General features: G+C 39.7%; 2 protein-coding genes across 4 annotated transcripts in view; both read left to right on the top strand.

Moving 5' to 3' along the window:
• RETREG1 (reticulophagy regulator 1) overlaps positions 1-16,087 on the top strand; it is a 71,302-nt gene extending 55,215 nt beyond the window's left edge. The window contains exons 4-9 of one of the 2 annotated variants that reach the window (XM_072853126.1): positions 2,899-3,025; positions 4,812-4,896; positions 5,459-5,596; positions 7,532-7,596; positions 8,745-8,871; positions 11,855-16,087. In XM_072853126.1, coding sequence (XP_072709227.1) covers positions 2,899-3,025; positions 4,812-4,896; positions 5,459-5,596; positions 7,532-7,596; positions 8,745-8,871; positions 11,855-12,366 — 1,054 coding nt within the window. In that variant the 3' untranslated portion in view covers positions 12,367-16,087. The remainder of the gene's footprint in view (positions 1-2,898; positions 3,026-4,811; positions 4,897-5,458; positions 5,597-7,531; positions 7,597-8,744; positions 8,872-11,854) is intronic. The other variant, XM_072853127.1, reaches the window with a different exon arrangement.
• Positions 16,088-16,509: 422 nt separating this feature from the next.
• On the top strand, positions 16,510-25,937 carry ZNF622 (zinc finger protein 622). Of its 2 annotated transcripts, none has more exons than XM_072853125.1 (7): positions 16,510-16,647; positions 18,890-19,498; positions 21,362-21,616; positions 22,330-22,492; positions 23,301-23,413; positions 24,309-24,452; positions 25,053-25,937. In XM_072853125.1, the coding sequence occupies exons 2-7, from the start codon at positions 18,892-18,894 to the stop codon at positions 25,178-25,180; spliced, it is 1,410 nt and encodes a 469-aa protein (XP_072709226.1). In that variant the 5' UTR covers positions 16,510-16,647; positions 18,890-18,891; the 3' UTR covers positions 25,181-25,937. The 2 variants fall into 2 exon arrangements, with proteins under 2 accessions (XP_072709226.1, XP_072709225.1); XM_072853124.1 differs by having other exon boundaries at positions 22,318-22,492.
• The last annotated feature ends 336 nt before the right edge of the window (positions 25,938-26,273 follow it).

Genomic DNA, 26,273 nt, shown 5'->3' with positions numbered 1-26,273 from the left:
GGCTTTAGACCTTGCTGAATTGGATGTCAGACAAGTTGTCTGGGGTTTGGCTGAAATGTTAGTTAAAAGATTTTAAGGAGAACCTGTTTGGTGTTCTTTTTACTGAGACATTGGATTTGAAATTCAGAGTTTGCTTTCTCCTTTTACCATAGTTTGTAAAATAGAAGTGACATATCTTTTGGGTTATACAACTGAAAATTTATAAATAGAGATTTTTTTTTTAGTTGGAAAATAAAGTGAAATAGACATCTATATATATAGTTACTTATCATTTGCCTAGTTTTGTTATTAATCTGTGACCAGAAATCTGAGGTAATAATGTAATCCCAAACTTTTCCATGTGTTTGATGTTATAATGTAATAAACAGTGTGGACTACATTATTTTACTTGCTATCATGATTCATTGATCAAAGCTTCTGCCTAATTTAGGCCACTTGACCCTTTTAATAACCATCCCTTCAGTGCTATGTTAGTATATCTTGCATGCTGCCATGTGAGAGATCACTTCCCTTTCAGTGCAGTATCAGCATATAGCCCCAGCCTTACAAAGAGAAGCAAGTCAGAAGCTTATCTTTTTAGGAAAAATCGATGTATCTCTTGTAGTCCAGTGCAATTACACATGTAACTTTCAAGTAAATAATTTCCAGAATTCAAATCCATTTTTCTTCAACCATTATCTCCTTGGGCTGTCTTAAGTAAACCAGTTGCTCTTGCTAGAAGGATCTGCAGTGCAGTTCTCAGTGCAAGTGGGGTGTGAACTCATGCCCATATAAAAATATTACTGTACAGTTTTGCTTTATAGACTGCAAAAGCCTATTTTGGTAGGGTTAATTTGCTATATAGGGATCCACATCTGTTTTGAAAAACGTTAGGTGTTAAGCAAATTAAAAAGCAGTACTCTAATTTTAAGTATGCACCATTACGTCTGTCACTTGTGGGAACAAAACTGCAAAGTAACACCTGAGCCAGGAGTCCCGATAGCCTATGGACATCAGGGCTGCTGAACCTGTGCATCGATATTGCCAGTGGCTCACAAAAGTACAAACATATGTTCAAAAACTGTAAAATCTTCATGGCTTTCCTTATATCAGGAAATGAGAGACATGAACAAGTTCATATGCTAAAACACAATGGTGCCTTATTTGTAAGAATGAACATTAAATTATAGCTAATAAAATACAGTGCAGCAAAGGTAGGTTATGCATGTGTCCTCGATGGAAAAGGTAGATAAAAGCAACCTACTAACCAGCTTTCAACTGAGAAAAGTCCGAATGCTCGTGATGGCTTTTAACTTTTACAGTATGTGCCAATAAAAATGACTAAGCAATCTGTTGTTGAAGAAGGATAGTATTAACATGGAAGTTTTTAATCACTGGAGGTATTTTTACAAGTGATGATAGATAATTTTTTTTGTTCGTCTTATGTTCACTACAAAAAAATTAAAATTTCATATCTTGGTATTCCTAATATGAAAGCAAATGTTTAAATGTTACTTTTGAGCACCGAATTCATACAGGGTGAAGTTTAAATAGCAAAAAATCTCATCAGTCACTTACTGATGCTTGCTAAAATTTAAGCTGTCCCCGGGAACTATCAGAGGGCATTTTTATTCTGAATAACAAGAAGAACTGTTAACAGGGCCTTGTGGTGTTTTAGTAGCTAAATAGCAGAGTAATTATGTGGAGATATGAGTTGGCAGTTTGATCTGGCAGTCTATGTGTATGTCCTTATTGCTGCACACCAACGCTTGTACATTCATTTTTTCATAAGGTAGTTTTTGATTTATCCTGTAATTTGATCCACCTATGACAAATCTTTACTATTAATGCAGTGATGCATTGGACATTTAATGGATTATGTATCAAAGTAAAAAGACTGTGGGATTGTTTATGGCTTACTTGCATTCACTCTGATCAAAAGTGTGTACTGACCAATGAATTATGTGAAAGATAACTTTGTAAAACTAGTGCAGGATTTATTTCATATTCTGAATATTTGCATGGTGGTACCTGGTACGTTCTTTGTACCAGCTTGATTTGGCATTGAGTAGCCTGTCTGAGTTTTTCCTTTATTTTGTTATTTCATAAAACATCTTTATTGTAGATGCTTTGTCTACTCCAAAAAGGTGTATGATGTGATAATTTAAACTTGATACTGTCTAAACCAATCAGCCCCAAATTAGATAGATATCCTTTCTCGTGTTTTTCCGCAAATTCTTCAGTACAGCTCATTTTTATTTTATTAAAAGGACTGAACAGTAATAAGCAAAGCTTTAGAAACAGTCCTTTCAATATGATAGAAAAATAAAAATTCAGTAAGGAAATTAATGTAAACATCAAGACTTCAAGAGCAATTTCTTTTTTTCTAAGTTGGATAACAATCTCTTAAAAATCATCATAGTTTGCAGAACAAAAAGAAAAATAGAGAATAAAAAGCACAAGGATTATATGCATGAAATTAAATGTATTAATACGTATGGCCATCCTGTGGCAATGAAAAGTAGTGTGGTGTATTTTTTCAGAAAAAAATAATATTAAGGAACAAGTTTGGGGTTCAGTTGCTTATTTTAGATTACAGCTGTGTGTTGAACTCAGGTTTTTCATATGGCCAGAATGAATAAGCAGTAATTTCTTCCATAATTGCTTGTATGGTCTAAGAATTGCTACTACTGAACAGAATTTATTTGATTTTAAAAAAATGGAATTAGCCCAATATAAAATATGTGGAAACGAGCACAGGTATCTGTAGCATAGCAGTAGCCATTCTATCACTGGAGGCTATAGCTTTACAACATGATTGGCTTGGAAGTTGATAAGGCTTCAAATGTTTTCAAGCAGTTTCAACTTTCATATGAGCTGTAACCACAGTTGTTGGGTATTTTTGTTTGTTTTACCCAGCTGGAAAGTCATCAATTCCAGGCAAGACTACAGACCCAGAATAAATCAGTGCATTTCAGAAACACTGATGAATTTATTTGTATTTCTTCAAGAAATGTCCCACTTCAAGGAACAAAACCCTGGCAAGGTAAGCACTCCCAAGTAAGATTAACAGCTTGGTGACATAGATTTTAAAAACCAAACATCTGAAAAATAAAATACACATTATGATATATTCAGTCTTGAGTTTCTGCTAAGTTCTTCCTGTGCAGAACACAGCTAGGTCATCAGTGAGCAAAGCTGCTCACAGTAAAGTTTACAGCAGTACCGTCCCTCCCCTTAAGAGCTGCTGGAACCTCACCAGTCATTCAATGGAAAGGAAATTTAAAACATCACAATTTAATAAAAATTTGAAAAAGCAGGAAAAGTACACAGTTCCTAAACATACACGTTTTTGTCCAAATAATTTTAATTTTCAGAAATAGCTGCACAAGTATTATATGCTAGAAGAGAATCCTTCCTATTTTATTGTGATAATTTTTCTTCTGTACAGATATAGTTTTTTGGGGATTTTTTTACTGGAAAGACTGAGCTGGAGAACCAGTTCATGAAGAGGCAAGCAAGAGTAAGGTTTCTTCTTTCCTACTAGGAAGAAGATTATTATGTAGATCCAGCCAAAAGTGAAGCAGCTTTCTTTTCCAAAGAAAAATATAAATAATGTAGAAGTACATCATGGTAATAGTAGATTTCATTTTTATACTTGTATTGCTAATTATAAAAAATTAAAAGGAGATTAGGAGGTTTTTTCCCCTCTTTTGATCTCAGTTAACTTTGCCACAAAATCTTTCATGGAAACAGGCCCTTCAGAATTAGCAAATTGGAAGTATGGAGTACCACACTCAAGTATTTGGAGTTTAGACTGAAAACACATATGAGCAACAGGATGAAATACATTTAAGATTTATAAATTACATTAAAATAAATTATGTGTTTAGGATAATAAGGTTATATTTAAAAGAAGTAGGTGTATATTGAGGTAAGGAAATGCAGCATCAATATACATGGTCCTGTAATTTTGTCATGTGGTAATCTGACACAGTAACTGTATGTTAAGATATATCTAATCCTGATTTTGAAAAGCTAATTCTGACAGTATGTTTTCCTTTCTTTTTCCTGACCTCATTCTCGGAGCCATGTCATTATTTTACTATTATAATTTTAGGCACTGATGCTGTGTGCAAAATGTCTTCGAATTAACCCTTTTATTGCAATTCAACTCCAAAAGCAAATGGATTCTTTCTGTAAACTTTCAACAGATCAATTCTGTACTCAGCATTGTGCAGTTGTGAAAGATGCACTATATGTCTCAGTCACAGCAGAGGCTGAATCTCAAGTTTTATATTGAAAATTCAGCTCAGTCTTGTTGTTATGGGGATTCTAGAGTAGCCAACGAGCATCAAGAGGATGCTTGCCAGCATACGAGAGAACACAGTTTCACGAAGCAACACAACGGGAGAGAACTGTACTCATCGGAAGGTTTTTTTGCGATTGTAAGCATGCACCAAGTATGCATTGTAATCCTGCAGTTAGTGATTTGGGGTTTTTTTCTGCATATCAACTGTTTAGCCTTTTTTTGTGTAATGAAGGTGAAGTAATTTTAGCAATAACCATGAGCTTGTTAAACCTTGACAGTAAGTGAATAAAAATAGCATATTTTTATAAAAGAAGAGGGGGTACATCCTAATTAGCCAAAATGAACTGTTTGATGCTTATTTGCACAAGAAGTGTTCAAGTATTCCCTAATTTTTTTAAAAAAACTTCCATTTTCCACTGCATTCTAGATTTAATTCAGCATGCAACATTTTTCTTTTGCAAAATGATCTAAATGCTTAAAAAGTGCAAGCGTTAATGGCCAATTTTAATGTTTTTGCCAGTTTTGCCTACTAGTCTGCAGCATATGTACATTTTTCACTGTCTTGGGAAGTTACATTCCTGGAGTTGTCCTCTCCTATGTCCTGCGTAAGTATAGTTTATTTTTCAGTCCTGATTTATGTATGTGGTTTGTTCATTATTTGGTCTCTGTATAGGGAGTATTTTTAAATTTATTTATATATATATAGACACACACATGCATATATATACACATACATATATGTAGGTTCTGACAAGTGCTTTTTGTCACACGGAATTTAGCTTACAAGTTTTTTCAGCTTGTTGATTCTGGCACAATGTTGCGTAGTCGCATTTCTCAGGTAGAGATATCAAAATCAGACTCAATCAAGATAATGATAAATGTTATAGTGATCTTAAATTGTGCCTTACTGGAAGTGAAAAAGGTGTCAGTTGATATGAATACAACGGTGTTTTCTGCAACAAGTAGGAATGGCTCCTAGAAACTAGATTTAACATTAACAGTTTGTCTGACATGGGCATTTCACAGTGCCTTTTTATGTAAAACTAATTGCATTATATAAAAGTAGTAGTTATATTATGCAAATCCATTGTTTAATTTTTATTGAGTAACTTATTATAAAGCAGTATTTCAATACAATTTTTCTCTCTGTCTTCATTTTTATCACAGTATTGTGTGCCTTTTTATGTCCCTTCCTTAAGTGCAATGAATTTGGACAGAAAGTGTGCAACAAAATTAAGACTGTTCTCATGAAATTAGATTTTGGAATAGTGGAATATATCAACCAGAAGAAAAAAGAGAGATCTGGTGAGTAATTAAGTATAGTCCCAAGTAATGTATTTCTGCGTGCAGAGAAAATTTTATTCACCTTGCAGACAGTTTGGTTTGTCCTGTGAAGCCAATTGTAAAGATATTTCTTGCTTTGAACCTGGCTACTGTTCTTAGCTTTCTAAGGAGTGATAATGTATGTCAGACGTCTGGGTATGGTAAAAAAAAAAATATTTCATGGAAGGGAACAAGGCGAGACTGATGGTTCTCTTCATACTTGATTAGATGTACTGCTTGTAGGTTTTCAGAAAAAAACTACTCACTGTAAAGTATGCAATGCTTATCTCTGTTTAGATAAGGCAAACCTATCCAGGAGAGAGACTCACTCAAGAACACAAAATGAGTACATAACAGAATTTCCAGTAAGAGACTGAACTCTGTTCCAGTATCTCAATCCGCCTTATTTTCACTCCCAACAGCAACAAGAATTTTTTTTCTTCCCCAAATACTCAATAAGCATTTAAGAATCACAGTAAGATAGTAGCTACAAATGAATCGAAGTTTTTAGTTAGAAAGGGGAGAAATCAGTTTAAAACAAAATCTCACCTATCTCACCTGAAATCTTTATAACATTGTAAACGTTTAGATTTTAAGTAATAAAGCTATTTCAAGAAAAATATTTATATGAACGATGTTATCTTTAGTTTCCTTTTTGTGTGTGCTACAGTTTTGGTAATTAAACCTTTGTAGCATAGTCACATTACTTGCAGGTAGCCTACCCTTTTTAGTTAGTGTTACATTAGTAGATTTCGTATCTGCTTTAAAACATGCATTTCTTGTAACCGTTTGTCATACAATGTGCTGTTCCTAGACACAATGAGATGAACCATCTGCCTTTTCCCCTTCTCTTACATATAATGCAGTAGTTGTTGGAAATAAGGAATAATGCATTGAACATTTTCTTTCATGTATTATTCCACCTTGTTCTACTTTTAAGTGAAACTGGCAGAGAGATCAGACTATTGTTTCATAAATTTCGTAAGCCAGCACTGGGAAAATGGTTGAGGTTAGACTCGTTCTTTCCTGCCTCTCACCCTCCAGTTTAATTTAACCCAGACAAGTTCCCTACCTTGCTTCACCACTTGGGTTCTCCACATGGGTTCACAAATGCTTGTACTGGCATGAGAGAGGAAATAGCAAGTTGCAAACATAGGCCACCAAGAATAATATGACACTGGTTTTCAGCTTGTATTGGTTTAGAATATTCTTGAGACTATTCTCAGACAGAGAGAGGAGAGGAGAGGAGAGGAGAGGAGAGGAGAGGAGAGGAGAGGAGAGGAGAGGAGAGGAGAGGAGAGGAGAGGAGAGGAGAGGAGAGGAGAGGAGAGGAGGGGAAATCTGTGTCTCCGCTCATCTGTTAGGAGCAGCATTCTACCAGACTTCAGAGGATGCTTTGTATGCATATTTGCATATAAATGTTGTGAATGCAGGGGAACTGGGTGCAAAGAAGAAGAAAGGTTTTGTGAATGAAGAGTACACACAATTATGCAGAAAATGGCATGTTCTGACGTAAAAGTAATGTGCTGGGATAACTACATTGCCTGTTTTAACAGTATGTTACAACTGTGCATTGTACCAGCAGTGTAGTTTAAAAGATAGATATATATTGCCAGGGAAAATTATATTATGGTGAGCAACAGAGACTTCTGAAACTAAGTAAATCAATGTGTTGGAATGTATTTCAGAGCAACAATCTCTCTCCCGCTTTGGCTGCTGCGTGATATATTTTGATACATATCTAGCCTCTCAGGCAGCCTTTCTTCCCTCACCTTAGTAGCGTATTACGTAAATGATGCACTGTGTCAACAGGCGAAGGTTTACTCTGCTATGCAAGCTGTGTGACAGGGAACGCACACTGAACCTCAAAGTCTGTTGTCATAAGTAGGATAAAAAATACTTTTTTTTTTCTTTCAGAAAGAGCAAAAACAAAACCCACAGAAGATGACAGTGAATTAGACATATCAGCCCTGTGTCCTAAGGTGACTTTTTTTCAGTCAGCCCTACCTTGCTTTTAAAATCTAGATAGATAATGGAGCGTATCTAGACTACTGTCTCTGTTTTCTGTGGAAGGCTTTAACCTGCCCAGGAGGCTGTGTTCCTGAACTAAGCAGTATGCTTTAGAAGTGATTCAGTCTCCATCTTTAGGCTTATACTAATTAACTTACTGCATTTGTGACTTCTGGCCTTCAAGGTAATGGTTTCTTTGGCCTACTAAACTAAGAATGTGTTTATTTAGTATTGGCTATGGAATGATTCAACTAGAATTTAATAGGAAAGGCAGCTATTTTTATTTGCAACAGTGAAATTGCAGCTGATTTTTATCAAATTAAAATATAAAGGGGAAACATTTGTAGAAAACTTATGTAATTTGTCAGATACTTGTGTAATCGCTTGTCTGATCATTTTCAATGAGAGTGTAAATCAGTATATTATCTATAAATATCTTTCTAGATATGTATGAGAACACTAATATCTCCTTTCTCTCTTAATATTCTAAATAACTGTATGGCAAAAGATTTTCCATTGTAATCAGAACACTGGTTGATACAAAAAAAATTTCATTTTCTAGGAATTCTTATACAGTATTTGATCAGTGTGTATAGAGCCTGACTTTGACAGTGATCACTTTGAAGGTGTTTTTGTACTCTGGAAAAAAATAAACTTATATCTCATGGGATAAAAATTTGTAGTTGACATAATTGAATATTGTTGGATAAATTCATAAAGCATAATGATTTTTTTATTTAGCTAATTTTTGACTGTCTTATAGATAATGGCGGGTTTTTTCGATCCAAATTTATGCATTTCTTTACATTTACGCATATTTTGTATTTGCAGGCTCATTCTGCTTTCATTACAGTACGATATTACTTTCAGAATGAATAATGGGAATTTTCTATGCATCTTCAGTATAATACAGCTTTCAGTTATTACAGAGGGATGCTTCAATTCTAAGTATTGTATAGTCCTATTATTTTCATGTTTCTACAATGAAAGCTTAAATAGGAGATGATTTATATTGCTATGACGTGCAAGATGCTGCTTTTTCAGTATCTAAGCATTGGCTTACTGCAGTGTAAATTTTTTGAGTATAAGAATACCATGTATGGGACATTTTTATGTTTAGGTTAGTCCTGCAGTTGTTGCCAAAGAGCTGTCAGTGTCTGACACAGATGTATCAGAAGTATCTTGGACTGATAATGGGACCTTTAACTTATCTGAGGGGTATTCTCCACAGACAGACACATCTGATGGTATGTAATGGCTTCATCTATTTCATTGATGAATTGCAGTCATGTAAGTTACCTGAAAATGATTAGAGAATTTGAGGACAAAAGTTTTTTGGGTTGTTTTTTTTTCCCCCTACAATGAATTCAAAATTAATTCCAGTGTTTTACATAATTTTGGATGCTGCTTGTGTAAGAGATGCCCTCATCTTAAAAATAGTAAAGTACATCAGTAAGTGTCTAAATAAATAAGTAGTGGTGGGTAAAACCAACACATGCAATAAGTGCCAGATTTAGCTCTCTCTTCTGCCAAACCTTTTAAGCAAGTAAACCTTTCAAGTTAGTACCAATGCTTTTGTGGAGCTATACAAATAAAAGCTGAGGAAGAAAAAGTGAATACTTTGAATTGCTAAACAGACAATTAAAAGAAGTATTATTAGGTTTTGGTTACTAGAATGCTGATGAAGACAGCCAGCAATAAGCCTAAATGAGATGTGAAGACTAAGACTAGGAAAAGATTCTCAAGCATTTGTCTTGATCTTGACCAAATCTTTAAGTTATTACTTTTTACAGACCAAGCTTTCAGTTAGCACTTTGCCTGAATGAAGATTAAGGACAACAGTAGTTTGGTGTAATCTTACCTGTGGATTTGTTGCTCTGCTCATCTTGAATTTCTCCTCTTCTAGGAAAAGTTCGCTGTAAATGACAAGTAGGGTGATATTACTTAATGACATTATACAGGCCAAATTAATAATTTAAATTATTTTGTTAATATTTCAAGTTGTAAATAGCATTATACGATCACAGAATTGTAAGCTAGAATGAGCCATTGTCATTCATCTCATCTAACCTCCTATTCAAAGCAGGTTCAACTTGATCAAGTTGCTCAGGGCTGTGACCAGTTGAGTTTTGCGCATCTCCAATGGTAGGGATTCAGCAGCCTCCCTGGACAGCCGTTTTCAATAGTTGATCACCCTCATGATGAAAAAGTTTTTTCTCATAGGAGTCAAAATTTCCCATGTTCCAGCTTGTGTGGATTTACAGTCACTGTTCTACTGTGCACCTTTAAGAAGAGTCAGGCCCCATCTTCTCCATACCTTCCCATTAGGTAGTTAAAGACAACTATGTGATCCCTCCTTTGCCAGCCTCTCTTAAGGCTGAACAAAGCCCATTCTCCCAGCATCTCCTCATATGTTGTGTTCTCCAGCCCCCTAATAATCATGCTGACCCTCCAGGGGACTCATTCCAGTCTTTCATTGTCTGTCTTGTACTGGAGAGGTCAAAACTGGACAAAGTACTCCAAATGTGCGCTCTCAGGTGATGAATAGAGGGGGAAGAAACAGAGGGGGAAAATACCTTCCATTGACTTTCTGATTTCGTTTTTGCTAGTACAGCTCAGTGTGTGGTTGGCCTTCCTTGCTGCAAGGGCATACCACTGACTTGCTGTCCACAGGTCTTTTTCTTGAAAGCTGCTTTCTGCCTTGTTGCCCCCAACCTGTGCTGCTGCATAGGTTATTCCATTCCAGATGCAGGACTTCACATTTGCTTTTGTTGAATTTCATGATGTTCCTTTTCAGCCTGTTCATTTCTCCAGCCTGTTGAGGTCCCTCTGAGGGCAACCTGCCCTCCAGAATATCAAATACACCTGCCCAACAGCAGTTCCTTTCTGCCCGTGAGCTTGTTGAGAGTAAACTCCATCCTGTCATCCAAATCATTAATAAAATATTGAACAGTGTTGGCTTCAGTACCTTTGAGAGACACCACTGATAACTGGCCTCCAGTTGGACCTTGTATCACTGACCACAGCCCTTTCAGCCTGGCAGTCTGGCCAATTTTCCACGCACCTTACAGTTCACTTACCCAGTCTGCTCACCAATTTGGCTGTAAGGATAATGTCGGAAACAACATTAAAGGCCTTGCTAAGTGAAAAATAAACAACATCCACTCTTCTCCCGCCACGGAGCATTTCAGCAAATGGGACATACACACAAGTGCAAGACCAGATGGGATGCCTCTGAGGACTGGCTCATCTCCTCTCAAAGCTCTGTGCATTTGAGCCACCACTCTGCATACAGCACAACCCTTCCACCTCACCTTCCCAGCCTGTTTTTCCTAAAGAAAATGGAGAAAATGACGTACCAGACATTTTTAGGATTCATTTCCTTAGCCCTTATGAATGCTCCTATTGCTTGTTTTCATAGACAGTAAGTTCGAACTGATAATTTCTTACCTTCTCATTCAAGTATTGGATTAAAATATTCCCTTATGCTCATTTAGGGGGGTCTCTTCCACAGGCCAGGTACTGTGGTCAGTACATTTTACACATTTATAGTAACAAATATCATGCCATTGACATAGTCATTAAAATCTAATCTTTTCTTTGTTTACATTCTGCTTTTTATCCTCTTGAAAATGTGAAACTATCCTAGTCATCTGTAGTTTGCTTTTTCTGTTTCCTATTTAATACAAGCATTGGCCAAGAAAGGAAAAAGTTATAAATTAAGTCTTTACATTGGTTTTATATCTTTATTTAAACATGTAAACATTCTTTTTTTATTCTACAAGTGTTTTAAAAGCTTGTAATACACTCATACACACTTACATATTTGTAATTTATATATATTGTGAAGAAAAATGTTTAAAGACCTGCTGTGACATTATAAATTTTAGGACTTTATGTGGCTGGTGTATTTAGAACTGGTGGTGCTGAAGATTTGCATGGCTTGTTTCATACACAGCTAGATACCATTTTGAAAAGATATTATCCTCAAATAACTGAGTTAGGTTGATAGCAGGTGACTTGTGGTAGTAGGTTTACAACCTTGAAACCATTTTATTTTAGATGTAACACAAAGCTCCTCTGCATTAAGACTACAGAAGACTACTAGACTATGGATTAGTGAATGTATTTAAAGGAAAACTTACTAATTGCATTTTTACATTTGGCTGCTTTTTTTGGCAAGCCTTTCGTGTTTGCTAACACTGTTTCCTTCTGTTTATCCTGTAATAGATTTTGACCGACCTAGTGATCATGAAGAAGCTTTCGCTAGAGATCTTTCAGAATTTCCTTCTTTAGAAAATGGTGCTGGAACAAATGATGATGATGACTCAAGCATCGGTATGCCCATCCAGCAAAAACAAAAAAAAGAACAAACATATTTCAAGGTGGATCATGCTTCCAGACAGAGTAAAGAGAGACCATCCACTGCAGGGCTCTCCTTGCCTTTGACCAGTGACCAAACCTTTAATTTAATGAGTGGAATTGCTGGGGATGTCATCGCAGCTGCGGTGTCTGCTGCCATCAAAGACCAGTTGCAGTCCGCACAGCAAGCTCCCTCACATGCAGTGCCCAGTTTGAGCGAGGAGACAGACACAGAGGAAGCTGATGATTTTGAACTGCTTGACCAGTCTGAGCTTGAGCAGATTGAGAAAGAATTGGGACTTTCGCAAGGCCAAGAAGCAGAATCCCAGGAAAAGAAAAAATCTTCAGGCTTCCTTTCAAATCTGCTTGGAAGTCATTAACCTGGAAATTGCAGCTGGTAACATAGAAGAAATTAAACATAAAACACACAAAAAAATTTACATGCAAAAAAAAAAGGAAAATTCTGAGCTGTAAGCTTTAACTATCCCTTTAGATGTGTTGTAATAATTTCCCTTATGCAGAGTGAATTAACTGGATAAATATCAGCTGATACTGATAGTTTAATGTTTCTGGTAGTTATACCTCAATGTAATAGCATGGAAATGAATTATCTATCCACTGTTTGGTTGCAGATGAGTGTTGGAGGTCAGTTGTTCAAAAGAGTTGGGGGAGAGGGTTGTTTTATCTTTTTGCCAACCATGTATTTTAGGGTCCTGAGCCAAATTTTTAACATCGGCAGTTTGTTTACTCTTGGTTGCCGACCTTGTAATACACACACTTAATGATTCACACAGCGAGGGTAAGTTATCAGAGGACTGCAATGAGATTAACTAAATCTCACCTCCTTCAATCATACCGAAAAGTATGAATCCCTGCAGTCAGCATTATGTCTAGTGCACCTACTATATATGAAACACATTAACCAGCACAACTCTAGTTTAAATATGTGTGCAACACTATCAAAGAACTTGATTTCATACTTCAGACCTTTGAATTATTTTGGATATGGTGATGCATTTCCAAGTTTTTTGCTGTTTTAGGCTTGTAGAGTTGTAAAGTGGCATGCTATTTGACTGACCACCTGCTGTGTTCCTTGATAGAGTCTGGTCCTTGGCAGTATTGCCCATGTAAAGTCAGCCAACACATTTTTATATTTAAGAGTTAATATCATGTAAACCGAACAACCTTTTTGGGAGCAGGTGAGGGTAGTTATTGTTTGGAATAGAGGTTAGAGTTAAAAAAGAAAAAAATAAAAGGCTTTTTTTAGGTGCCACTTCCTTAAATCAAGATTCTGTGGGGTTTGTTTTTTTTTTTTCCCAGGACAGCTGCCATCACTTGCAACAAAAGTTGTGTTGCAAGCTGAATCTTTTAAGATACTTAAAAGTATTCGGTGAGGTCATTTGCTGTAGAAGACACTCAGAATCTTCTTGGCATGTAATTTAAAACAAACAAAAAATAACTTGTTTAAATTATTTGCCAGTTTAAACTCCACACATGCTCAGTGAGTGGCATGGGATCTTAAGCAGGTAACTTATTTAACTTTTTCTAGGGCTTTTCTGTTCACCTGTGACAAAATTGAATTGTAATACCAAGCAATAGTAATCAAAGAAATAGGAAGAAGTAAAGCTAGTTTTTTTAATGTGATGTAAACCGTTAGCAAAGTTGAGGGACCATGTCAGCTGCTACTACTACTCAAGTGATTTTCCATTTGCTGGCATTTGAAGAGGTGAATACTGTATCTAGGACCCTCAAAAAGTACAGCAACAGATTATAAAAATAATCTTCCACTAACATATATGTGTAGGTAAACCTGTGTTTAAAGTTAACTCCATTTTAATTTGTTTTTCTTTCTGAGGTGGAAAAAAAGGCAGATGGCCAAAAAGAGTGTAGCGAAAGGAAAAATGCTGAGAATTTTTGCCACTAGCTTTATCGTTGCTTGTGCTTTTGTGTCAGTAATGCATATTGACTGTGTTTGCTGTCCTTTACCAGTAAAAAAGTGAGCCTGTGCCTTCATTATCAAATCCATTATGAAGTAATGCTGGATATAGGTCCCACATGATGCAGCTTTTGAAATTATAACATCTTAACATTAAAAGCGAGTTTCTGGAAATGATTAAAAACCCATAGCCACATCACTTCCACAGCATTGGTTGTTAAGTTTCCTTTTTAGCTTCCCCCAGCCTGTCCTTCCCATTTGAAAAAATAAAAGAAGCTTTTGCTGGGAAATCAGTCAGTTTAAAGGCCATTTAAATTTCTCAGATGAGTTAAAAGCCTCGTTTCCTTACTGCATGTTTAGGACAATCTATACAGTTAGAAGAGTACAACTTCCAAGTTGCTGTTGAAACTTTGAGGACATCCCGACAACTGTGTGTTTCCTTGTACAGAAGTACTAGTGCCAGGAGGGGAAACGGGCTACGGGATGGGGAGAGGCGGGAGGGAGCCATCCTTCACAGGCTTTTCTGGAGCGGACTGATGGGACGGACTAGCTGGCTGTCAATGGTGGCATTATAACAGCATGCACTTTATTGTTGTTTTATGAAGAATGCTTGTGGTCGTAAAAGTATGTAACGCAGGGGCACTCTTCTAGAATCATAGATTAGATCAAGAAGGAAAAGCAGTTGGAGGAGTTTCTCGGACTTTTTGTAAATGATCCATTTTCTGGTTTCAAGATAGAAAAATAGACTGATTTTTCTCCAGTACAAGTCTCAATTTATTTTATTTTTTTCCAGAAAGAAAAACAAAGCAAAACTTGAACAAGCAAATCATTAAAGTTTAGGGGCATAATTGCTTATTTGAGTGTCTTTAGAATTTTATTTTTCTGTTCTCGTGGTAGTCGATTACATTCAAGCCCCTAAATGCTGTGCAACAGGAAGGAGGTAATTCTGTAGCATTTAATATTGCTGCTCAGGTAGTGGAAAGATGCTTAGTTTTCTGCAGGAAATTACCTCTTGCCTCCCAGACAACCGCATGTTAAGAAACACTTTGCTTGGACACAGTACATTCCACTGCCAGCAGTTTGACAGCGGAACACAAAGAAAACGTTTCTCTCCTTTGTGAGATCCCTTCCACACTGCCTTCAGTTGGAAATCCCTCGAGAAACCTTCATTTTTCTGTATTCTAGCAGCAGCCACAAAATAGCACTTACTTAAAAATTCCCATCACAATGGTCCACAGCGGCTTTCCTACCGAGCACTGGTTGTCATCTTCCCATCTTCCAAAACTGAATACAGGGGCAGGAAGAAAGGCGAGTACGAGGTAGCATGTAGCTTTGAAACTTGCATTTGTTCCATGGAAAGCCTGCTTGCATGCAATTGCCAGTCAAAAGGCAGGACAGTCAGCATAGAGGGCATAGATAGCGTGTGGACGTGTGAGCAAGTGCCCATGGGGTAACACAGGGTATGATCTTGCTGTGGGATCAGTTCTGCCTGCATTATCTGGTGTGCTCTTACCTGGTAGTAAATTGAGGATGCAGTCTATTTTTGCAGTAGCGTGGTTAAAGCGCTCACCCTCCCTCACCTTGCAGTGGCTTCTTCACGCATCCCTGCTGGAAGAAAACGACGTGTGTTAGGACAGGATCTGTGGGATGCAGTTCAGCTCTTCGTACTTGGGAAATTTCCCCTTGCATTAGTCCTTTGAGTGACAGATGGAGCGACTGCCATTTGATCAGTGGCCTTAGGTGTGTCAAAGCCAGCATAAGAGCACCTGTTTTCAGCACACAGGGCTTTTCCCCGAGTACGTACTACACTGCTACTTACCATTCTTCAGTTGGTTTGTGCAAAAAACCTTATTCTTTGCAGAGGAGGGGAAATAATTGTAACCCGAAGTAACAGGATCTGAAGAAATACTCATTTTACTTGTTTTTCGTTCGTTTTGCACTTTTTCCAGACTGTTTAAGCCTTCTGAACAAATTCCCTGTAGTCTCCACGTCTGTTCTCAGCACACGAGCAGCGTAACAGTCTGTGAACACCACCTATCCGGGTAACCAGAAACTGGAAAATTACAAAATGTCTTTATTTAAAATATTTTGCAGCACTTTACCTAGCCTGATTACTATTTTGTAAACATGGAATTATTATATTGATTGTTTGTAAAACCATTTAATAAATGTGTTAGTTTTTATCTTTCATCATCTCTGTGTGTTTGTTCCCAAAATAGGGAAGAAAACCCACAACACCAAAACCAACCCCCTCCAGTGGAGTTTCTGCCGCTCCCTTGTTTATTCCCGTTCTTAGCCCCACGCGGCCTCGCCCCCAGTCAGGTTGATCCTGGCTCTCGGCCACAGACCTGACAGCGCTAAGTTACTCCCCAGGAGCAGAGCCGGCACTGCCCGGGCCGAAGGAGGCCGGTTTCCCGCTGGACAGAGCCCGCCGGCAGCACCGCGGCCCCGCTCCCACCTGGCGGCTGCGGCCCAGCCCGCGACGGGCGCTCTCCCAGCGCGCAGGCGCGGGGGGGAGGCCCCGCCTCCCTCAGGCCGCCTCGCGGGCGGGGCGGGGCGCGCTGAGGGGCCTCCGCGGCGGCAGGGGGCGGCAGCAGCGGTGGGGCGGGGCGGGGCGGGGCGGGCCCTCATTGCCGGAAGGGGCGGCCCCGCCCTTCCTGCCTGGCGCTTCCCGCTCTGAGGGCACCGGCGCGGAGGGACCCTCACCCTCACCCACGGGTGGCAGGTGCGTGTCCCGCGGGGCCGGGCAGCGGGGAGGAGAGGCTCTCGCGCGGCGCGGAGGGCGGTGGTCGGGCTGGGCTGGGCTGGGCTGGGCTGGGCTGGGGCGGCGCGGCGCGGCGCGGCCTTGCTCCGCCGGTGAGGCCTTGCTCCGCGGCGCGGCCTTGCTCCGCCGGCCCCGAGCCGCGGCGGGTGGCGCGGCCTGGGGGTGTCGGTTTCTCTCCCTTAGGGCGGAGCCGCCTTGTGAGTCTCGTCAGAGTCACGTCTGGCGACGGCCTGGAGGCTGGCGGCTTCCGCCTGCGCCCCTTCTTGTGTTCTGCTTTATTTTCTTTTATTTCCTGGATTTAAGTTGTGCTGTCACTGCTGGTGTCCGTATAATAAACACCTGCCTGTCAGTCAGGTCTTTCTGTGTGTGTCAGTCTTATGGACACTGGCTTAACTTAAATTCAAATAAAAGTAGCTAAAATGAGGCATAATAAAGCTCCTGCAGGGAGAACGAGATTTGTCTCGAAGGATGTGGCTGTGCCTTGGGCTGAAGGCTTGTGAGTGCCTCAAGTTTTGTTTTCCGGAGCCCCACGCAGGGGAAAATTAAGTGCTTTGGCTTTGTGGATTAAAATGGTGGGGGAAAGCGCATGTGGGTGATAGTGATAACTTACAGTTAAGTGCTGGCGTACACGGTGCTTTTTCTGCTTTATGCAGCTTGAATTGTAGGCGTTATTTCTTCACTTAATAGTCAGATATAAAGATTTATGGTTCTAGATCCTCTCAGTTACATACCTCTTCTTCTGATCTGTTTTATGTTGGGGTTTTTTTTAATCTGCAGGGTCATCTAGCATGTAGCTACTGTCTACCTGTAATAGACCAGATCAAACTGTTCTGGCCCTGAGGTTTCTGCAAGGAGTTTGTGATTAACAGCAAATGTGATTCTGTGCTGGTTGGTTTATGGCAGTAAAATGCCTGCTTGGGCTAGGATAGGGATGGGGAGCTCTGCAGGCAGGGGGGAAATGCTTCAGAGAGCAGTCAGATCTCTCAGTGGGCATAGAATACATTTTCCTCTGAAACAAAAAGCATCTGTTACACTGAGTGGATGTTTACAGTATTTCAAATAAAATAGCATGGCCTTTATTTTCTGTCAGTGTATTTTCTGTCACTGTAGGAGTACAGACAGAGCAAGCAGTAAATTAGGAGTCCAGTTCTTCCAGGGGACTAGCGTTTCAGAAAGTACCTTCCAGCCCCCTGAGTATTTGTGGTTTTTACTGCTGGTCCTCTCTATTGGTAGCTTCTAGGAGGGGCTGCTATTCCTCTACCTGCTTTCAGACCCCTTCCTCTTGACATATGGTTTCTTTTTTCCCAGATTAAACCATAGCTTTTATAAGTGGGTTAAAAGATGGGGGTGGCTTTAGTGACCTCCAGTTAGAACGTGCTTTTTTTCTTTGCTTTTGGGGTGGTCAAGAGATTCCGTCAACTTTGTTTAAAAAAGTTAAGTTTCATTGAGCACTGAAAAGGAAGAAAGGACAGCATCAGTTACAGGTTGCACTTTTGTCCTGTGGCAGCCCCAGTAATGCAGCTCAGACAGGTGGTGGGAAGTGGAGGAAGACCAGAGGTAGCAGCAGTTTCAAGTGCTAGATCGAGGCACGACTGACTGCATCTCCAGATTAACAGTACTGCAGGGTGAAGTGGTGTCGACAGTACATGCACTGCTCCAAAATAGCCAAGAGGTTTTTATTTTAAAATGCGGTCACTTTTTTTCTGTTTGATAAGGCTGTGGAAAGTTGCAAATAGGTGTGAAAGCAGATTTTTACCTTTTTATCCTTATTTTGGAGCAATTGTTAGTCTCCTCAAAAACCTATAGTTGTCAGAACATGAGCTTGATAAGAACCTCTAGTTTCTGATCTTCATTAGAAAGTGCAGAGCTTTTGAAGCACTCCTTATAGGACTGGGAACCCTCTTGTTCTGTGTCCAAGCTCTGACAAGCACAGTGGGTGCTGGGTTGAGAGCTGGGGTGCTCTGGTGCTGCTGTGGTACAAGTAATCTCTGATAACTGTATCAGCGTCTTGTATTTTTTTTGCACCTTCTAGTACGTAACACACTGTTTGCTGATGTTGGTGTTTAATTAATTTAATTCTGTACGAGAACTGTATCTCTTACACCGTCTTACATGGGTGCTGTCAGGATGTTGTGTTTGGGGTTTTTTGTGGTTGTTATTTATCTTTATTAGTATGATTTTTCTTTTTCCCCCCACTTTCTAGTAATGGCAACCTACACTTGTATCACTTGCCGTGTGGCTTTCAAGGATGCTGACATTCAGCGTGCCCATTACAAAACTGACTGGCATAGATACAACCTGAAGCGTAAGGTTGCTGACATGCCTCCTGTCACTGCTGAGAATTTCCAAGAGAGAGTCCTAGCCCAGAGAGCAGTAGCAGAGGAGCAGAACAAAATTACTGCCACTTACTGCACAGTTTGCAGCAAGAGATTCTCCACCTTCAATGCCTATGAGAATCACTTGAAGTCCAAGAAGCACCTGGAGTTGGAGAAGAAAGCTGTTCAAGCTGTCAGCAAGAAGGTGAAAATATTGAATGAAAAGAACCTGGAAAAGGGACTGGCCCCGGAGAGTGTAAACAAAGATGAAATGAACACAGCTATTCAGCAAGCCATCAGACCTCAGCCGTCTTCATCTCCGAAGAAGACACCTTTACCTCCTAGTAATGCAAGCGGCTCTCCAGTTTCTACGGGAAGCACCAGCTTATCGCAGAGGAGAGAGCGATCGGAAAAACCTCCACGGCTACAGTGGTTTGAACAGCAAGCAAAGAAGCTGTCCAAACAGCAAGCAGATGAAGAAGAGGATATGGAAGAAGGTAAGGCAATAAATGTAGTGACAAGAGATAGCTTGGGGTAAGCTACGTAGTAGTTGGTTTTGTGTAAAAGCCTCCTTCTATTTCTGTAGTAGTACAGCATTTTCCATCACAAAGGGTCTTCCTGTTGATTAAATTTTCAGCTTAACAAAGGAGTTAAGGTTGGCCCATGCTTGCAGTCAAGGACTCTGTGTTAAGTGTCTGAACGGCCAGCTGCACAAGATACTAACGCGTGTGAAGGTTGAATATAAACAGTTACTAATATGAGCACTATTTCCCACGTAAAATTCCAGGGGAAGTTTCCTTTAAGGAAGGCTAAAATAAAAAGTTACCCTAAAACTACTTCTGAAAAATAGATGAATAAAAAGCCAATCATGATCATGTGCTGTTGTCCCATCAATCACTTTACTGATCTGTTGAAGGGAGTTGGGAGTGGCGTTGGTTTTGTTTTTCTCTGCCCATCAAGACCAGAGGAGAAAGTTTGCTCCTTAGCCTGACACTGTGTGGCATAGCTTCTCAGCATGTTGGCATCTATATTAAAATTGGTTTAAGAGTTGCCACCCTAACTGCCTGTTCCTGCTGCTTCACCCTCACCACTTGTGTGGATACAGCTCTTTGTTGGAGGTCAGCCTGGAAAGTGGACAACTGAAAAGGTCAGAGTTTCAGAATTCCCAGAAGAAGGTTATTTTTTACCTGGATGCTTTCAGTGCCGTAATTTATAGATGCATTTGGAGCTGCGCTATCGGAGCTGTTGAGTGGGGTGATTAAACTGCAGCAAGGGGACAGGTATGAATGAAGTGGGGCCATACTATGCCAGCTTCATTACTGAAACCATTGTGTCATGACATTATTACATCTGTTACAGCAGTTTTATGCTGGTGAAATTTCAGTTGCAATTCAGGGAATCTGTGTTCTACAGGAGAAGAAACGTATACCTCTGAACATGCATCTTAACATCTAAAGAAGGAGCCAACTTGCACCTCTTCTGTATTGATGTGTTAGTCATAAATTGTAATGCTAAAATCTCAGTAGGTTTCTGAATGTTAATTTTCCTTTTAAGTGTTTGTCCAGGAATGTTTCCTACAAGTCCTGTTAATTCAGTGTCAGGCTTTTAAAATTATTGAACTATATCCTATAGCAAAGATACCTAATTAGCAGCCTACAACACTGGGGAGCACCGTGTTCCCTGTGCGCCTGGCAGTTGGAAGGGGACCAGTAGGAATAGTACTGGGAAATGCTCACTGCCACAGATCTGAACTTAAAAAAGGTTTCTAGACCCCTCTAGCAGTATAAACAGAATGCTGGTTCATCTATCCATTAATGAGCTCTGCAGTAATCTTGCAAATGTGTAAAATTGTTAGTATATGTTGGTGTATACTAACATATAATGTAACATAGTATATTTGTGACAGCTGGCTTTGTTCTTCTCTGTTGTTAATGATGTATGTGTGAACAGGAGTGTGTTTTCCCTCACTGCTGAGTCACTGCTGGAAATGAGTATTTTCATGATTCTGACAGAGTTGTATTATTTTTAATGAGCCATGCATGTGTTCTTGTGCTGTGGTGAATTCAATTTAAGGCTTTGAAACAGCAATAAAGTGTTAATAGTTGAGAAAATGGAGGGGAAAAAATATCGGATCTGCCAACTTTTTTATGAGCAGACTTGAGCTTTGCTGTGCATCTTAAAGAAATATGTTTTACTGGCAATGGTATGTTCTTGCACCTGGTAGTAACTGTGTGGCACTTAGCTGTAAGAATAGAAAATGCAATATTTTCTATGATAACTTTTTCTAACTTAATTGGGACTTGTTTTGCTTGGGAGAAGTAATCTTATAAATAAATATTTCTTTAAACTTCCTTTAAAAGACTGGGAAGATATGGATTCTGATGAAGACATAGGCTCTGAAGAAGAGATGGAAAGTGTGGGAGAAGACGAGGAGGAGCAGGCAGAAGCTGAAAGCACTCCTGCTGTTGGGGCCATACCAGTCACGGACTGCTTGTTCTGTCCCCACCATTCAAGATCTCTCACAAAAAATGTGGCACATATGACAAAAGCTCACAGCTTCTTCATTCCAGACATAGAGTACCTTGTGGATCTCAGAGGACTAATCAAGTACCTGGGTATGCCTGTAAATGTTCTCTGATTTTTCATCAGGATAACTGTATACTGTTATTGCTTTATTTTCACTTGGATATGACTTCAAATGTTTTTGGGTTTTTTTTCTGTAAAATCTGAGTGCTGTCTAGTTCAGTATTTTGATCATGAACAGGACCACAGGCTTTCTGGGGAGAGTGAGACAAAACCCCACTGAGCAAACATGTGGTCATGTACCCTGTAGGTCTCACGTAGTTTTCTAATGTTGAGAAAGTTGTTCAGCTAACATGAAATTTAGGACAAAACTCTATTGCTAAAGTGTTCATATGAACTGTCTTATCCTACTAATGAGTCCCAAGTATTTGCCTCGTCAGTTTCCAATACTTGTGAGAGCTAAAAGCTAGAAAAAATGTATCTTCCTTGAAGTCTACAAATAATGATGAGAATAAAATAATTTTGGAGTATCAGATAGAAAACTGTATTGGAAGTATGAAATTTGTTGTTGAGAATACATAATGATCCATACCTTGTCATGTGAAATCTTTAAATGCACAGACTTGTCCCTGGTGGAGCCATACGGTCAAGGCATAGGAACAGCAGGGCTTTTTTGGAAATGAAGGGCTCGAGGCTCTCCCTTGGTCTCTCTGCCTGCAAGCTGGGAAGCCTGCATCACAGAAATGTTAATTATTGACTAGGGAGGCTCTATTCATACCAACTGAAGTGTCAGTGTTTTCTGCAGGAGAGAAAGTTGGCATTGGGAAAATCTGCATCTGGTGCAATGAAAAAGGGAAATCCTTCTACTCTACAGAAGCGGTACAGGCTCACATGAATGATAAAAGCCACTGCAAACTCTTCACAGATGGAGATGCTGCCCTGGAATTTGCAGACTTCTATGATTTTAGGTGAGGATGCTTTTCTTTGAGTGGAGCACAGATGGGGACAGACAAAAGGACAGTTGAATATTACATCAGAAACTATTATTCATTCTTAAAATTTAGTCCTGTTTCTGGTTCTGATGCTTATTTTGCATAGCTGGTTCCCCACTTTTCTAGGTAAGCATAACAACATGATTGGTTCCTGTCTCCTTCCTGTGACCACTAATACCAGTCCTACGTGACAATATTTTGAATTCTATTTTGTATGTTTGCTGTTACTGAGCTTAGATTTCAGTGCACCAGCAAAGACCATAAAAGGGCATAACTGTCTCTTCCATTACCTTTTAGGCTGATTGTGCACTTAATACCTACTGTGGATTTTGTTTTTTTTAAAGTAGCCGGAGTTAAACAGGACTGCTATGATTTAGAGGCCTCTTGTTGAACTTCCTGGAACTTACCCTAAACTGTGTTCATTTTGGTCAGAAATACCTCCTATAGTGACAGGTGGATTTAGTGGAGCTTCTTGGAGCACTCTTTCAGAAGCTGTGCAGAGCTGGTGGGCTGCACAGTGGTGGCTTTTCGCCATAAGTTGCTGTTAAGTGTGCAGCAGCAGAACCATGCTGAGTTATAGAACCGGGTGGAGGAAGGGTGGTCCTTGTCTTCAGCCTCTGTTCAGGGCAGGGTGCTACTGGGAAGAACGCTCAAACTGAGGTAGGTGAAATGTGACAATGTTTGTGGCTTGCTGTAGCTGTGCACGGTGGTTCTTCTGTGTAATGGGTCTGGATAGCTGTGGCTGCTCACCCTGTATAAACCATGTACTGCTACTCTTCCACAGGAGCAGTTACCCTGATCACAAGGATGGAGAAGATGTGGAGGTGCCTGGGGAGCGCCCAGCAGAGAGAGAGTTGGATTATGATGATGACACCATGGAACTGATCCTTCCTTCAGGTAGGCACAGGATTTGTGTTACAACGTACTTTCTCTGCATTTCTCATAGCTGCAGCCACTACCTGCGGCATATGTCATCATTGTGTTTTCCTTTGGCAAGGGAGGAAGTAATTTTGCATCTAAGTGTCTTTGGGGTTTTGTCCTCACCTTCCATTATTTTCAACTTGGTAGTTGAACTACCAAGTAGTTCAACTTCTTCAGCATTAATGTATATGTGGACTGGGGCAGGGGGTTCCTTTGGCCATTTTACCTCTTCATTGACATGTGACTCTCATGGTATACTCCAAGAGTTTCCATATCTTGTTTTAGTGCAACTTGGAGAGGCTGTAACTTAGTTTATCTAGTGTAGGTTTTTTGCAGAGAGGCAGCTGGTAACTAATTTAGTAAACTAGTTCAGTAAAATTAATTTATTTAAACACCCTTACTCTTGCCTTGTATAGCATTTGGCACTCTTGCTTGCTTTTTTTTTTGTTTTGGTGGTGGTTGTGTGAGGGGACCTCAGCCCTTTCATTCTGAAAAGTGCTGCCAACTATGCAGTTACAGAAGACTTCCTGAATGTCAGCAAGTTACTTGCCTGGTTACTTGGAAAAACATCGCCTCTCTGCTTGTTCCCCTAATTAAAATTTTATTTTCTGATAACTGCCTGTTCGTTGTCTGAGCTAAGGTCCTCTTGAACAACAGCACTCTGTTTTCTTTTCTACAAGACAGAGTGTAGTACAGCAGCTCTTACAGTAATTTCATTAAGTTCCTAATAGTCCTAAAGTTTTTAAGGTTCTGGGCCTTATAAAAGCATTTCTCAGCATAGGGATTTTCCACAGTTTTCACAATATGCCTCAATACTGCATTTCAGAAGCTGTTTCGTTATGCATAATAAGATGTCCCCTCCTCTGAACAGGTGCAAGAGTGGGTCATCGTTCTTTAATGAGATACTACAAGCAACGGTTCGGTCTGTCAAGAACGGTGGCTGTTGCGAGAAATAAGAAAGCAGTGGGTCGGGTGTTGCAGCAGTACAGAGCTTTGGGCTGGACAAGTCAGACAGGTATGTGACAATGCGAGGTTTTTGCAGAGGAGGATGTTCTAGGATGTCATCACTCTACAGTTAAATAAGTCGAGTTTGTTTCACATTTGTGGGATTTTATGCAGTAGTTTGTGTTCCACTCAGTGCCCTTTCATTCCTGACATCCAGGCAGAATAAGTTATAGGAAGTTGTTTGTGTCTAAACTCCATTGCAGGTTCTGTGCAAGACCTTCAGTTCATTAGCATGTGTTTGTGATATTTGGTGACTTCCTAAGATTTGTTGGTTTCTGCCTGTCAAAACCACTACTCTTGCTATTTAATAATGTAACATAAACCATTCTTTGACAGAATGCTTTTCCAGTTGGGGAGCAGTGATGTGATCTATATCCACTTTTGAATCGCACATTAGAATGCAAAACAACCTTTTCCCTTAATCACAGTCATGGGTATTCACAGAGGGAACTGGCCTTTCCCAAGAGAAAAGTGAAAAGTGTGCCAGTATGGGAAGGAAAACATATAGCTAACTGCTGATGTAAATGGACAGATTAGCTGGTTTGCCTATAACTAGTAAGTAAGCTTACAGACACTTATCCCTCTTTCTCTTCCTCCTCTCTCCCTGAAGGGGCAGTCTTTGCTCAGCAGCGTGATATGCAGTACCTGCAGAGGATGAAGTCAAAGTGGATGCTCAAGACAGGAATGAGTAACAATGCTACGAAGCAAATGCATTTCCGGGTGCAAGTCAGATTCTGAGTTCCCAAGACAGCTGCATGCAACTGGTTTTGGGAAGGGCGATTTAATGGTTTCTGGGTCGAGGATTCTGTTATTAAAATGGACTTGGTACCTATCAAATGGGATGTGTATGCTGGTATGCCTTCCTGTCTATGAGAAGAAGAGCAGGGAGCTTGTCTCTTCCAGTGAAATTATGGTTGGCCTAACTTAAAAAATAAAATATCTTTAATGGAATATGTGGCAAAGTAGTCATGGCTATGACTAAAGATGCATGCATAGTCTTGCTACCCATCTCTCTGCAATCCATTTCTGTGGGGCAGCGGACATCCTCATTTGTCTGAATATCTTCAGTTTCCAGTTCTGCAAAATGTTTGAGGCCAAGATAAGATCCTAGATCTAAGGGATGGACTGAATTGAAGGTTTTCACTTCTGGTGCCAGATGTAAGTTAGCTGGGTGGTTTGGACTTCTAGCTGGCACTATTGAGGTGACAATTTGAGAGCAGAGATTCTGGGAAGGTTCAGTGATAATTGTTTCAAGAAATGCACTGATGGAAAACATAAGTCCAGTATTAATATTGTCCTCAGAAGTTGACTGTACTTGCTTAATGCACCAGCGTAGAGCTGGATTAATAATTTACAGTGCAGTTGTCTTATGTTTAATTTAATGAATTTTCATTACCTAAAAACTGCTCAAAATTACCATAACATTTAGATGAATGTCAATCAAAATTTCTGATGATCTGTTAAAGATTTTCTGATTAAAATTCTGAAGTTACTATTTATGACAGCTTTTGTTGTTCCTGTTGAGTACTGGTGTTTTGTATGATCTTGCTGAAGGAAAGTCACCCAAGACGTGTATTGGCTAGAATGGGAGGCACGCTCTCCCACTTAGGCAAGTCAACTGTTAAGGCAGGTGTAGAGAAAACCTGCTTGTTAAAGACCTGAGGCAGCAGCACTAGTGTTGGTCCTGGTGTTGTGGATGTTAAAAGCTTCTGAGACATTGCCAGTTCTTCTGACCTTCACATAAGGAGGTGGGCACTTACACACAAAAGTGTAGGCTAGCTCATGAAGCCCCAGGCTGTAGTGTGCTGGACACTGAGTGTATGCCACAGGA

This window comes from Ciconia boyciana, chromosome 2, assembly GCF_034638445.1.
Source record: "Ciconia boyciana chromosome 2, ASM3463844v1, whole genome shotgun sequence".
Lineage (NCBI taxonomy): Eukaryota > Metazoa > Chordata > Aves > Ciconiiformes > Ciconiidae > Ciconia > Ciconia boyciana.
Note: the sequence above shows the minus strand (reverse complement) of the source record. Positions and strands in the feature narration are given on the sequence as shown.

Bases quoted from the DNA above. Each gene is read 5' to 3' on its own strand.
- ZNF622 (XM_072853124.1), top strand. From the start codon at position 18,892: ATGGCAACCTACACTTGTATCACTTGCCGTGTGGCTTTCAAGGATGCT. The intron at 22,493-23,300 runs GTGAGGATGCTT...ACTCTTCCACAG, and splicing joins GCAGACTTCTATGATTTTAG to GAGCAGTTACCCTGATCACA. The intron at 23,414-24,308 runs GTAGGCACAGGA...TCCTCTGAACAG, and splicing joins GGAACTGATCCTTCCTTCAG to GTGCAAGAGTGGGTCATCGT.